The sequence below is a fragment of the Drosophila persimilis genome, unplaced genomic scaffold (assembly GCF_003286085.1).
Source record: "Drosophila persimilis strain 14011-0111.01,24,50 unplaced genomic scaffold, DperRS2 tig00003933-arrow-pilon, whole genome shotgun sequence".
NCBI classification, from domain to species: Eukaryota; Metazoa; Arthropoda; class Insecta; order Diptera; family Drosophilidae; genus Drosophila; species Drosophila persimilis.
Genome location: NW_020825706.1, coordinates 374397 through 387908, shown reverse-complemented (window position 1 = coordinate 387908; position 13512 = coordinate 374397). Strand labels below are relative to the sequence as shown.

General features: G+C 45.5%; 1 protein-coding gene across 1 annotated transcript; it reads right to left on the bottom strand.

The window, feature by feature from the left end:
- Window positions 1–11465: 11465 nt before the first annotated feature.
- Window positions 11466–12842, bottom strand: LOC6594206 (opsin Rh3). Its single transcript, XM_002019629.2, has one exon. The coding sequence runs from the start codon at window positions 12830–12832 to the stop codon at window positions 11684–11686; it is 1149 nt and encodes a 382-aa protein (XP_002019665.1). The 5' UTR covers window positions 12833–12842; the 3' UTR covers window positions 11466–11683.
- Between the last annotated feature and the right edge of the window lie 670 nt (window positions 12843–13512).

Here is a 13512-nt window from a genome sequence, read left to right as displayed (position 1 = left end):
GCAAAAACAAGAAAAAACCAAATACAAACAATATGAGAAGATATGTATGGACCACAAGGGGGAGGGAGAAATAGCCATGAAATTGAAAAAATATGATGACACCTTCATTGCAAGTGGAACAACAATAACTACGGGTAGGAATGTGTGTGTTTTCCCACCAGGATATCCCCCACATAGGGGAACCGTCAAAGTGTTGGCTTTTGTGTGCACGCCGACTTGAACAATTTTGCGCCATGCACTTTTCGCCAGATTCCTCTCGAAAAAGGATTTCGCAAAAAAGCGAAAGATAATTTTTTGGAAAAGTTGCGTTGGAAAACATTCTGGCAATGCTGGCAGATTTCAATTGTTCTTTTTCATGCTGCGGAGCAGGACATAGGACATGGCCATTGGGGATTTTTGGTTTTTTGTCACGATCTAAGCCGCGGCTCTGTTCCGATTGCTCGTCTGTATCTGCCTGCCTCCTGGTTGTGACTCGCATGAATATTGGCATTCTTTGGCTTTTCAATTTCCCAGCGCGATTTCCTCCAGACTTCGATTCATTTTGCTGTCCGTTTTTTCCTGCAGTGTATGCCATCTTGTAGCTCAAATTACCTGGCCAAGTGGCGTGGGCATTAAATTAAATACCTTTTGTCTGTGGCCATTAAATGAAACGACTTCGTACGGGCTCTCGAGCAAGGGAGGGATGGCTGGCTGGTCCCTGCTAGGGTTATGTCAACCCACCCCCTGGGCATTGACCAAAAAATGGCCACGAGGCGTAACAAAAGAGCGCCCCGCACCGCCCCGCCCGAAGGAAGAAATTCAATCAATTCGCACGTGACATGATTATTTTATGCTTTTTATTTATTTATTGTATATGCATTTTATTTTATTTTACTTTTATTCTTTTTGTGTGCTACTTCGTCTACCTTCCGTGTGGCTCTTTAAAGCCATAACGTGACGTCTGCCAAATGCTGATGATGGACCATAAGTAGTGGAGTAGGGAGGGTCCTTCTGAGAAGCTGAGTTAAGATGGATATAGATGGTACGCGGAATGAGCTACTTAGGCATTCGGATTCCCTGAAGATTCGAGTGAAGAGCACTTTTGGGGGATTCTAGGGGGAGTTTGGTATGAGACAAATTTTGACCTTAAATTGCCATGGCAAAATTTAACCTTTACTTTATTCAAATATTCATAAATAAATACACATTTTTAATGCTTTGCCTGTGGCTCCATTCAAGCCTAAACATCTGCTCCGCGCCGATGCCCCATCAGATGCCCCAATCAATATGCCTTCCTTCGGTCGAAGAAGGCCATTTTAAGCAACCAAAACCAGGAAAAAGAAGGAAGAGGCAGAGGGTGGGGCAGAAACGAGGAAAGCAAACAATAAAGGCGTCCACAACGAGTCGCCAGCCAGCCAGTCAGCCAGCCAGCCAGCGGATGGCAGCGTTTGTTAGTTACACTTAACGAGCCAAAAACCGTATTTAAGTCAAATCGAGGCGGCAAAAAACAAAAAGTCCCTAAGCCTCAACCCATGTCCAAGGCCCCCAAAGAGGAGGGAGATCCATCGATTGCGGTGGGAAGGGATGGGGAGGGGACTAGGAGTAGGTGTGACCATTGTGGATGTTGTGTTTGGTTTTGGTGTCAAAGTAAATACAATCAATTTGATTGTGCTGAAGGTCCTTTTTCTACTGCTGTGCGCGACCCTTGTGCCGATGCCCTGCCAGGGCCATCGATTGATAATTTAATTCAATTGTCAGACTGTCATTAAAATTGGCTACTGGGTGCCAGCAAATGGGAGGCCTCGTGGGCCCTCGTGGGGGCTGCTGCCCCATAGAATGTTAATTCCTACGGATAATGTGAGTAGGCAGGCGGTAGGTTGGTCGGTGGCCACGTGCCCACAGATTTCTACTCTTTCTGGCCGATAGAAATCATGGACACGTTTTTGATGGATAACAAAACAATTTATGTGGCGAAAAAATGTAGAAATGCCCAGTCGGTCACGTGGTGTGTGTTGTCATATAAAAATCTTATTCAATTGCTTTCACCAACACGGAATTTCTGATCAGGCAATCAGAACGTTTCAATGGACTGCGGGGATGGGCATGTAATACCTAGGGCCATATGGTAGTAGGAGGACGAATTATTATGGAATTATGGTAGAGTTTTTATAGAGATGATTTTGTCAATCAGTTTTTATAGGTAGAAATTAAAGATAGAGTAAGATAAGCTTTGAATTACGCGATTTCTGAAACAATGGGCTCTCCCATCTGAATATTATCATCTTGTATTTATGTCTTGTCTATAGTTCATCCTTAAATTACGATTATTGTTATGGCAGGACCTGCTATTATGCTGCTCCGCTCCAGTTAATCCCCACTGGCCAGAGATAACGAGAAAGCGTGGCCTCTTAAGTACCGAAAGGCCGAAGAACCCTTCTGCGACTCCTTGCTGAGAGGAAAGCAGAGAGTGTCCCACCGTCTGGGCAGGGACAACAAACGAAAGGATTCAATTTGCATGCGGCAACGTTAACAATAAATTTATAGTCTGCTTTTTTGGGTTTCGTCCTTGGTTTTCTGCTCCTCTTTTCCTCGTCCTGCATCTGAACGAAATACTGGGGACTAAACACGTTCAGTTTACGTAGTCGTATTCGTATTCGTGTGATTTGCATTTGGTTGGTGGTGGCTCCTGCAGAGAGTCCTGCGCTGCATGCCAACGCTGCTTCGATTGTTATCCTGCTGATGTTCTTTCCCCTTGCCATTCATTTGCTCTTTTGAATACCCAGTGGTCGTAGAGAGCCTGGGTGTATTGGTCCATCGTTCGCTCCCTGGGTGTCTCCCTGCAACACACTCTAATTACCAGGCTATCCTTTTAGTCTGATACCCATCATCCTTGATTTTTTGGTGCACGAACACACACTCGTTGCTCGTGGCGGCTGCTGCCGCTTCATTGACAGGCGTGTGGCTGCCACGGAAGCTGCGTCTTCTATGCCGGCAACATTTGTTGATATGTCGCTTTTGTTTCCCCACTCCAGCCCCCCCACTATCCTCCAGCCTGCACCACCATCCGCTTCCTGCCCCTGTCGCACACTCTCTTTGAGGCTCTCTTTGTTATCTCCACAGACAAGCCCTTCGCTGTCGCTGCATTGCTCCAGGGGGGCCGAGGGATAGCGGATGGGATAGAGGGGATTTTTTCGCGTCTCAACTTGTCCGCTTGTGTGTGCTTTTTGTGCCTTTGTCAAATGGCTTTATCATTCGAATGACAGCAAAACCAGATCCGGTTACCAGACTGACTTATGAGGGGCCGCAGAGCGGGAGACCGAGAGCCCTGTGCGGTCTCCCCCCCTAAAATCACCACTCAAGTGGCTGGCGGCTTAGCTAATGATTCTAAATGGCAGGTTATTGAAATCATTTAAAGCGCTATAAGCCCCAACATAGAGACACGAAATCCTTTGACTCTACACAGAAGCAGGATCTCCAACTGTCTGTCTGTCTGTCTAACAATCAGCAGCAGACATCATCCAAGTCCATCATCCCTCCAAAACTGGGTACTGTAGGTTACAAATGGCATAAATTTGACGAAAAATAGGTTTATAAGTAGTTAAAAAAGTCTTTTATTGGAGAACTATGTTAAGGTAATGGATAGACCTAATTTTATTTAAATTTATTGGAATTTATACAATGTTCTGTGCGAAATATAGGATATATCGTGTTACTTAGGAGTCTTTAATAGTGTAGCGCTGATGTTACATTTAAAAACGCTTTAAAATCATTATAAAATATTCTACAAACCGTATTTAATTGCATTCCTTATACGTATATGTATTTTCTTTCCTATAAATCACATCAAATTAGTTCTGCTTTATCAACATTCAATTTACTCATATTACGATTCGTCGTCAGCCACGTTCTCGCCATCCATCCGCATGACTGGGGACTGGGATAGCAGAGAGCAGGCTAGATAGGAAGTCAGGGCACGTCACGTCAGTTGTCACACACTCGACGGAAAAATCGTCGCCAAATCGGCAGACAGACAGACTGGGCAGACGGACAGACGCTGACTTCAGTTAAGAACTTTTCCATAGCCAGACACAGCAGCCTCTGAGAGCCAGAGACCGGAGACCGGAGACCAGAGCCAAAGCCAGAGAGCCAGAGAGTCAGGCAGTGGCTGGCAGTATGCAAATTTTAATTTTATACATAGACACATAAAAATAAATTGTTTTTTCTTCGACACTCGGCAACACTTGCCAGCATATGCAGTGCACCAGCATATATACAGATATGTATATGTATATATATTTCGTATAGAGAGTGGTGCTACTTGTCATGCAGCAGGCATTGTGTCTGCCTCTCCTCCCTCTCTCTTTTGGTTGAAATTACTGCCTGAAACTTTCTCCTTTCTCTCCCTCTCTCTCTCTATTGCTGGCTCTGGAACTGCAGCGTATCGATTTTCTATTTTTAAGGATTATAAGGCGAATATATTTGTATCATAGGAATTTTTAGTTTTATTGGGGAATTATTGCAGGACTCAGGAATAACAGGAGAGCAGAGGAGCAGTGTGTCAGAAACTGTAACAATTTAATGGAAATATGATTCTTATAAGCTCCGTCTATTCAATTTTTGTTATGCGGGAAAAATACTACTGTTGCAAAACAATTTGATTTCCTGGAAGCCTCTGTTCATAATTTGGGGAATACTCAGAAACCTTTGATTATATATTTTTAAGGATATTTTTTTGATCTTAGGAATTCTTAGATTTTGTTGGGAAATTATAGCTGGACATAGGAGTAGCAGGGAGAGCAGGGAAATATGATTCTAATATAATTTGGGGAGGGAAATCCTACAGTTGCAAAGCAATTTGTTTTTCTGCAATCTCTCCTGTGTGACAGCCCCAAAAAAGACAATTGGCCATTTCCGGCTTTGGCGAAGCAAATCGAAGCTTCTGTTCCTAATTTGGGGAATACTCTCAGATAACTTTGCAGTTGCCTTTGCAGTTCTTCTTCGATTTGTGGAGAGTGGCTTGTTGCCAAGTTTTTCTCCCATTCTTTGGCATAACAAATCAATTTCGTATTAGACTTTTGTATCCATTGCCCTCTGGTTGTCCAGGAAATAACTTTTCGCTGCTACTGTTGTTTGTTGGCACAAACTATATAACAAGACGCTTAAGATATATAAAATATCAAAAGAGAAGAGAACGCATAGAAAACTGAAATCTACCCGAGGGCCAACCAGAGGACGAACCCCGAAACAACAGCGAAAGAAAGTAATAAAAACTTCCAGCAAGAGCTCTCTCTCTCTTTGCATTAAAAATATAACAAGCTAAAGGGGTTTGCCTCCTGTGTCCTTTCCTCCTGCAACTTGAACTTGAAATCGAACTGCCTGAAAGTTGAGCGAGCATGAAAGGCAAAACGCAAATCAAAGAACCACATATACATCGTATGGGTAAGGGTTTGGGTATGGGTATGGGTATTGGCTCTGCTCTGGTTCTGATGTTCTTTGCCTCTAATGCAGCCTGCCAACATTGTCAACTAAAACTCGATGCTAACAAGCAGAAAATGGCAGTGGAGGACAGGGCAGAGGGCAGGGCACAGGCAACTCGTAAGCTCGTAAAACTGCCGCCCAAGGATAACTTTTTAACAACCGTTTGGGAACGAACGTTAGCTCCACCACGCTCCACGCCTAACTAGCAGTGGGGCAGGAGCAGTGGGGCATACGGCTGAGGCAATTTGATTTTTACGAGGCTTGCTAACGAGTTTCAGTTGCAGTTTGCTGCAAGAGGAACAAATAAATACAACGTGGCGTATGGGGCGTATGGGGCGTATGGGGCGTATGGGAAATATGACTAGCATAAACGTAGGCAATCAGTGGAGCAGTGGTGCGTCCACGTACACCACTGCGTATGCGTTACATTGCCCCATTGCCGGATGATTGTAACCCATTTTGGGCAGGCTAATCTGCCATCACTCAGGTGTGTGTGTTAATTGCCCCCAAAAATTGAGTTTTGCAGGGGAGCCAGGGGGCGTTTTGATCTCCTCCGGATAGATAGATGTTCGGGATAATAAACATTTTTTTTCCAGTCAGCAGCGACCTATTTCATAGATGAGCGGTGGCCTTCAATTCCAGCCATCCATCAGATTTCGACCAATCATTTGGCGGACACGTGCCAGCGATTAGGTTTGCTGGCAGAACTGAGTTGGGTATTCCCTAAAAGAGGTTCCATAAGATTTTCGGGTCTAAAGAGTATTGGGAGTAGGCTACTTTTAGTTGCTTTTCAAAAAGGAAGTTATCCTGTTCCTTAATCCATGCATCTTCCACTGAAACGATTATACTGTATATATTTATTTATATCGATCAACCCTTTACAAGACTTTTTTATGCCTCGAGCCTGCCCCTCTTTAATCCTTTTTGCTAATTGAAAATATTTAGGTTTTTGCTTCAAACAGAGTGGAAATTATTTAATGTTCATTTAATTTGTCAAACAAAACAATTTGCATAAATTAGTAGCATCTCTCTCTCTCCTCTCTTCTCTCTTTCTCTCTTGTAAATTTATTTATAAGGCGAAAGTTTCCTGCCGTTGTTCAAGATCTCTCCAGGTTCCACCAAGTTTGACATTTACATGACACGCGGCACAAGAGACACAAGCCTACCTCTCGGATAACATCCAGAGATTGCCTTTCGGGGAAAGTTGGGTTGAACCCACGCAAAATATGTCGAGCAGCAGGGGGAGAGAGAATTTTACTTTGACTCAATTAGGCGCATAAATTAGAAAAGTCTATCGCAAGTTAGGGCAGGTCCTTTTTGCCATGCGATTAATACGATTAGAAGCAACAGCGAACAATGAACAATTTTCGTATAATTAATGCGAATAGTTGGCATTTTTATAATGTTTCCCCCTTCACTGCCTTAAAGCCCTTTTTGGGGGCCAGGAAATGGAGATGTGGCCTGGGTATTTATGTGTGTACGGAGTGGCTCATGCATTTGCCTTGGCCGCCAGCCAAGTGCCTGCCTCAGACAGGCCAACACTTTGCTCTATTGTTTTCCCCAGCAACAAGAAGAAAGGCAAGAAAAACAACTAAAATGGAAAACAAAAACAAAAACTGTGTAAAAGAAGTCCTCAAACGAATACTTTTTGACGCGCCAGCTGGGCCGCAATGCAGTCGGTGTCATTTCCACTTCCTAACCGAAAAAATCAAATCGTTTTTGGTAGAGAGAGGGAGAGAGAGAGTGAGGACTAAAGGGCAAAGGGTAAAGGGCAAAGCCAGCAGGTCATGTCCTGGGCAACAAAAACTTTGATGCAATTATTTGCATGCGGGCGAACAAAATGTTTTTCATTTGCATAGGACTCGACTTTCAATTGCCAGAAGAATGCAAATAAAAAGAGACGAAATTTGCAATTGAATTTGAGACAAATTAGATAAGAACTTAGGCAAATTCAACAGACTAGAGATATTTAAAAAAAGTTACAAGTAAAACTAACTTTCTTCAAGAATTTTAGCAGCTGATAACTTAAATGTATTCCTGCTTAAAGCATAGTTTATTATTTCACTTTTAATTTCAATGAAACTCCTTGTTAATGTCGTGCGAGTTTTATCCACGATATTTCCGAAATAAAGCCCATTCCATGGCCACTCTTCCTTCCTGCTGCCGTAGTCTTGTCATTCAATTGTTTTCGACTGTGTTCCCCCACACACACACACACACACACACAGTCGGGGCCAGAACCACTCCAAAGTATGACTTGCAAATGCACCAACCAGTCGCTAACCAGAGGAAAGTTTTGCATATTCCCATTACCAATCCTCCAACCACCAGCCCCTACCAGCCCCCACTCTACGTGTACAGTACTGTACGGTACGTACTGCCACAGACCGTTCTCCAGCAATTTTAGAGCTTCACGTAGCAGGGCCTAAATTATGTCCTGTTTCGGAGAGTCGCTTTTGGTTGGTTGAGCCCGGAGTCCGGAGTCCCATGCCACGGTTTTTGGACTCTGTCTGTGGCCACATTGCGTATACGCCCGCTAGTCCCTCGTTAATTGCAATGTTTGTCATTTGCCTGTCAATTTGCATTTAAATTACAAAATTTAAACGCTCTTTTTGCGATCCTACATCCTAGGAACTTTACGACTGCAAAGATACTTATAGATGACGATACAGCCAGAAAGAGGAGTAGCACCAGCATCAGCATCAGCAGAAGAAGGTGGCAACGAGGCATTTGTCATGATGGAGCCCATTGGAGAGTCACTTAGACGTATGCCTTTTGAAGGCCATGCCCATTGTGTATACAGGAGTACATTCGCTTAACCCAATCTTTTGTTTATGTGGATTCTCCTTAACGGGCCACGGCCGGGTTAACGTTTTTTGGGGGCTAATTTTGTTGCAAATTGTTCGACTGTAAAAAAAACGAGAGATGGGTGGGTGCTAAGGGAAGGGAGTGAAAACGAAATTGCCGTGTTAATCATGGCTGCCGACTGCCGACTGTCGACTGCTGACTGACCTCGAACTTTGCTCTCTGACGCGCGCTTGGGATGTTTGCCATTTAATTAAAGCGACACCGACACCCAACCAGGCAGGCCACCATCGCCATCACCATCACCATCTCGTACTCGTGCTCGTGCTCGTCCTTAGTCCTTGTGCGTGTTGACCTTATTATGTTGACTTTGTGTGCAGTGCATAAACTGTGATAAAAATCGCATATTCCACGCGGCGTTGGCGCTGCCGTTGCCTGCCTGCCAGCCAGCCACGAGCTAGATGAACGTGGCTTTACTCTCTGCTCCCTATATCCTATAGAGTATCTCCCACCACCTCAAACCCATCTCCTGCCCCTTTTTTAAATGTCTATAATTTATGTTTGGCCGTTAAACTCGCTGGCGCTGACTTCAGCCTTCCTTCCGCCTTCCGCCTGCCGCCTTTCGCCTTTGGCTTTAGCTCTCTGCCTCTGCCCCTGCCACTGACTCCTCACTTTGCTTACAACAATTTGATGGCATATAATTATTAGTTCGTATAATTTATGGCTTCATTTTGAGCTTCACAAAGTTGTGGAGAGCTCAGTGCTCTGTGTGCTGTGTGCTGCCTCTTGTCTCTTGTGCATTTCAAGTCGTCCTTTGGTGGGGCTGGGGCTCCCTATCGCTGATTTATAACTAATTTAGCTGACATTTTTATGGGATATCGGGAAGTGCAGCTGCTGCAAGTGATTTTAATCAGCTTTCGGGGCAATATGCAAAAAAGCACAAGCATAAAAAAAATGTTCTTTTGCCAATCAAATTTTCGGCCCATCAAAGTATAAGGAAAGGAACGGGCAAGACACTAGTGTGAATATAAAATTATAAGAAACTTTGTAATTGGCTGAAACTTTGTCAAGAAGTTATGAAATGTAGAAAGTATAGAGATATCTGAATATCCTTCAAATAAAGCCATAGTCTGCCAGCAGCTGCCATGGGGAAAATATTAATTGCTTTTCACCAATTGTAAAGGGAATGGAGTTGTGGTTCGGTAATGTCCCGCTCTCTTAGTGGTGACTAAGTTTAGTCGATGGCAAATTTTAGGAGTTCAAACCGCTGTCTCCCTCTCTCGCTCTCTGTTGTGGTTGCATTTCGCTGTCAGAAACTGGAAGGCCGCAAAGTGCGGAGGGGGCCTTCTTGAGCAGGCCAGTGAGTGGTTTTGTGTCCGTGCCACGAACCACTCATTAAAGGGCTTCGTGAATGGTGAGTGTGTGTGTGCCCACGCGATGTATTCGAGCAAATTGTAGGCCTCCTCCACGGCTTGCAGGACCACGAGCAGGCACGGCTAACAGGACCAAGACCTGCAACAGGAACCACACAAGGACCTGAAATGCCAGAGAGAGACATGGCTTAAGCCGATTTGGTACACACAACGAACTTTGAACTGTCACTAAATGCGTCCTTCGTCCTTCATGGGCTCCTGTATTTGGCTGCTGCTGCTGCTGCTGGATGTTCTTTTTTCTTCGTTGAACTTTGAAGGCGTCGAAAAGGCCTAATTATCTTAATTAATGAGAGCCAAAGCGAATTTCGTGGAAGACAAATGTGCTGCTGCCCCGCACTGCTGCTGCTGCCTGGCGGCATTCACTCACTGCCTCTCTGTTTTTCTCTCTCCCTCTATCTCTGTGAGGCTGCAAGGACGTTCTGTGGGTGCCATTTTAATTGTCCCTTCCCCTTCTCCATCCCCAACCGACTGTCTGTGTGTCTGTTTGTATTTGTGTGTGGCTGTATCTGTGTGTTTGTGTGATTTTCATTAATTTTGCTTCGTTTTTACCATTTGCCAGCGTCGTCGGTGGCTGCGGCCGATTTTGGTTTATGGCCTCGCTCCTGCGCTCACTCGCTCGCTCGCTGGCTGTCTCTCTGTCTTTCTGTCTGCCTGTCTGAATGCGGTTTCGGGTATGCCACAGAACGACGCAGGAAAAAGGCTCTGGCAAATGCCCGCCAGGCAATAAGTGGAAAAGCGTGCTAGGTACCAAGGCAAAACCCCGGTTGAGGGAAGCTTCTGGGATAGGGATAGAGGGTGAGTGGGTTAAAACAGGGAGATAGAGTGGGAGAGAGAGAGAGAGAGAGAGAGAGAGAGAAAGCGGTGTGACAGTGAAAGAAATGCGGTAGCTGGGAAAACAATAATAATGAGGCGCCATACAAACACACGGTGCAACACTTTGGCCAAACAAATTGTTAAATGCCATTGACGATGGCGACGCGACGCGGCGCGACGACCATAGCATAAAGGCAGGCGGTGGTAAAGCCGCATGGAGGCCATGTGGACGTTGTGTGTGGCACAGAGTGTGTGTGGTAGAAAGTGTGGTATGAGGTGGAGTATAGGACTGAAAATCTATGCGGCGTTTTGTGGCTAAGTGGGTTTCGAGCTTCTTTTTCCCTTTGATAGATGTGCATGGATCCCAAGTGGAACCCATGTGGTGCCTAAGTCATATGGGGTCCCTGGGGAGCACGTGCAGGTATTTACGGAGTAACTCCATGTAGAACCCAAGTTTTGTTATTTACAGGAATTAACTGTGGACTTCAAATTCGCAATGTGTTCCACAATCCTGTGCGCAAGCGCTTTCCAGCCTCAAAACTTGCTCTCTCTTGAAACCGAAGAGAGCGTCAGAGCGAGCTTTTGTGGATTCTATGTTCTATGTCCTGGAACTGGGACAACATTTTTGGCATTTTCCCCCATTTTATGCGAGTATATGGCCAATTCTTTTGTTGTTGTCTGTCTTTACTTTTGGATACCGGCATGAAGGCAGTTCGGTTTCGGTTCGTCTGAGTGACCCGCAAAAGGCAACGTCAAGTGCCCCCGAATCGACTGCCTAACGCTTGGCCGACAATGGAAGAGCAGGGCAGGGCAGGCACTGGACAGAAGCAGAATCTGGGGTACTCCTTCGTGTTGATTAAGCAAAGTGTTAGACTAAAAGGAAATGGCGAAAAAAGGATATATTATTGCTTGTAAGGGGTTTCAGAAAAATCGGAGTAAAGGACACTCTGTATGCCGTCTTTCTTGCAATACATTACTATATTTGATTATTTAACATCAAAAACAATAGCCTACAAATCATAATCATACAATATTTCACACATTTTCCACCACAAAGACTTTCATCAAAGACTTGAATTTTTATAGAAGTTTTTCCATGGCATTTTGTATTACGAGTTCGTTTCCGGTAGAGGGGAAGCAGTTCGTCATCATCATAATCCACAAATCGATTGGTTTTAGGCCGCCGTCGTTTGCTGCTGCTCCTGCGTGGTGCTGGTGGAGATGGCGGCCGCCGATTCGGGGGCCTTCTCGCTGATGGCCAGCCAGGGGCAGCGCTTCTGCAGCTCCATGCGATATCTGGGATGACTGATGGCATACACGAAGGGATCTATGCAGGCCACCATTTTGCAGGTGCAGGCGGGGATCATTGTGGCGCCGGGAGTGAGCAAAGTCTTGTCCCCAAATGCTCCAATGAGGGACATCACGCCGTATGGTGTCCAGGACGCAAAGAACAGGAAACAAATGGTGATGGCCGCCTTGGCAATGCGAATTTCTGCAGCCTCCTTGCTCTTGTCCACATTTGAGCGCAGCGAATCGACATTCATCTTCTTGGCCTGATCACGCAGCGCCTTCTCGTGGCTAAACACATGGCCCACAATCTGCGAGTAGTAGTACGTGATCATGGTGGTGGGGCAGACGAAGCTGAAGAAGAAGATGCAGGCCACGAAGAGACGCGTATCAAAGTTATCCGTCAGATAATCAAAGGTGCACGACGTGAGATATCCTTCGGGGACGAAGCGGCCCCAGGATTCCGTGTAGCAGGCCACCACCCAGGGCGTGGCATACAGATAGATGAAAATTATCATGGCTATGGCCTTGCCATGCGTCATCTTGCCCTCCATGGGTCGCGTTATCACATTGTAGCGGTCGTAGGCGATGAAGGCGTTCGTGGCACCCGCCGCAATCCCCGTGTAGGAGCCAATGACCCCGAAGATCTGACAGCCCAAGTGTCCCAGGGCATAGCCCTGATGGAAGCTGTTGTAGATGAAGATGGGCGTCTTGATCATCATCATAAAGTCGCAGAAGGCCAGATTGATCACAAGGATGTTGGACGGAGTCCTTAGCGACTTGGCCGCGGAGAAGACCCACATTACGAGGCCATTCCCAATCATCGATATGACCGTAAAGAAGATGTAGAGCGTACCCAGCAGATAGTTCATCGATTCCGGCGGCTCCGGGTATATCAGCCAGTGTTCGGGTATGTGACGTAGTTCATCCGGCGGCACATTCCAGCCCAGGAGACGCGATTCTGCGGAGAGTCGCGCATCCGGACGCAACACACTGGACACATTGCCAAGAACACTACTCACGTTGTGGTACTCCATTCTCCCGGCCTTTTGGGCCAAGACAAAATCACAGCAACGCTCGGGCATCGGACTTTATATTCTCATTCGGAATTGGATTAGCCATTGGGTTACGGTTACGGCTAATGCAACCTCAGCAGCAAGAGGGCATGTGGCTGTGGGATTACCAGGCGGCGGGGATTGACCTAATCCGTCGGCTGACATTCTGCTGATACATCATTTGGCTTTACTTTGATTCGTCTTCGCTGTGGAAGGAAGGTCATTGCTTGCGGCCTTTTTTTCAGCCGCTGAGAGTGATTGGTACCCCTTTTTTACCCCCATTTTAGTGTGGGGCTTAATCAGGCCTAAACTTGAACTAAATCATAGAAATCCCCCCGCTAATAGTTTAGTCAAGCGTTCAAAAATATCCATAGAAAGTGCATTTTCTAAATTGCTGCTACACTGTCTGTACCCACCTTTATCCGTTGGGATATCCCCTTGTCCCACAAACCATAATCAAGGCGTGTAGGCCACGCCTACTTATTAAATCATAAAACAAAAAAGTGTAGCATACTTTTGCGGGTGTCCCAAGACAACGCACACAACACACACATATGGTATTGGTGTGTGTGTAATTATATATGTGTGAGCAGCAGCAACAATTTAGGTCATAAATCATATGGAAAAAGTACACAAAAGGCATGCAAATATTCCCCAATTCC

Coding starts and splice junctions, on each gene's coding strand:
- LOC6594206 (XM_002019629.2), bottom strand. CDS start 12,832: ATGGAGTACCACAACGTGAGTAGTGTTCTTGGCAATGTGTCCAGTGTG.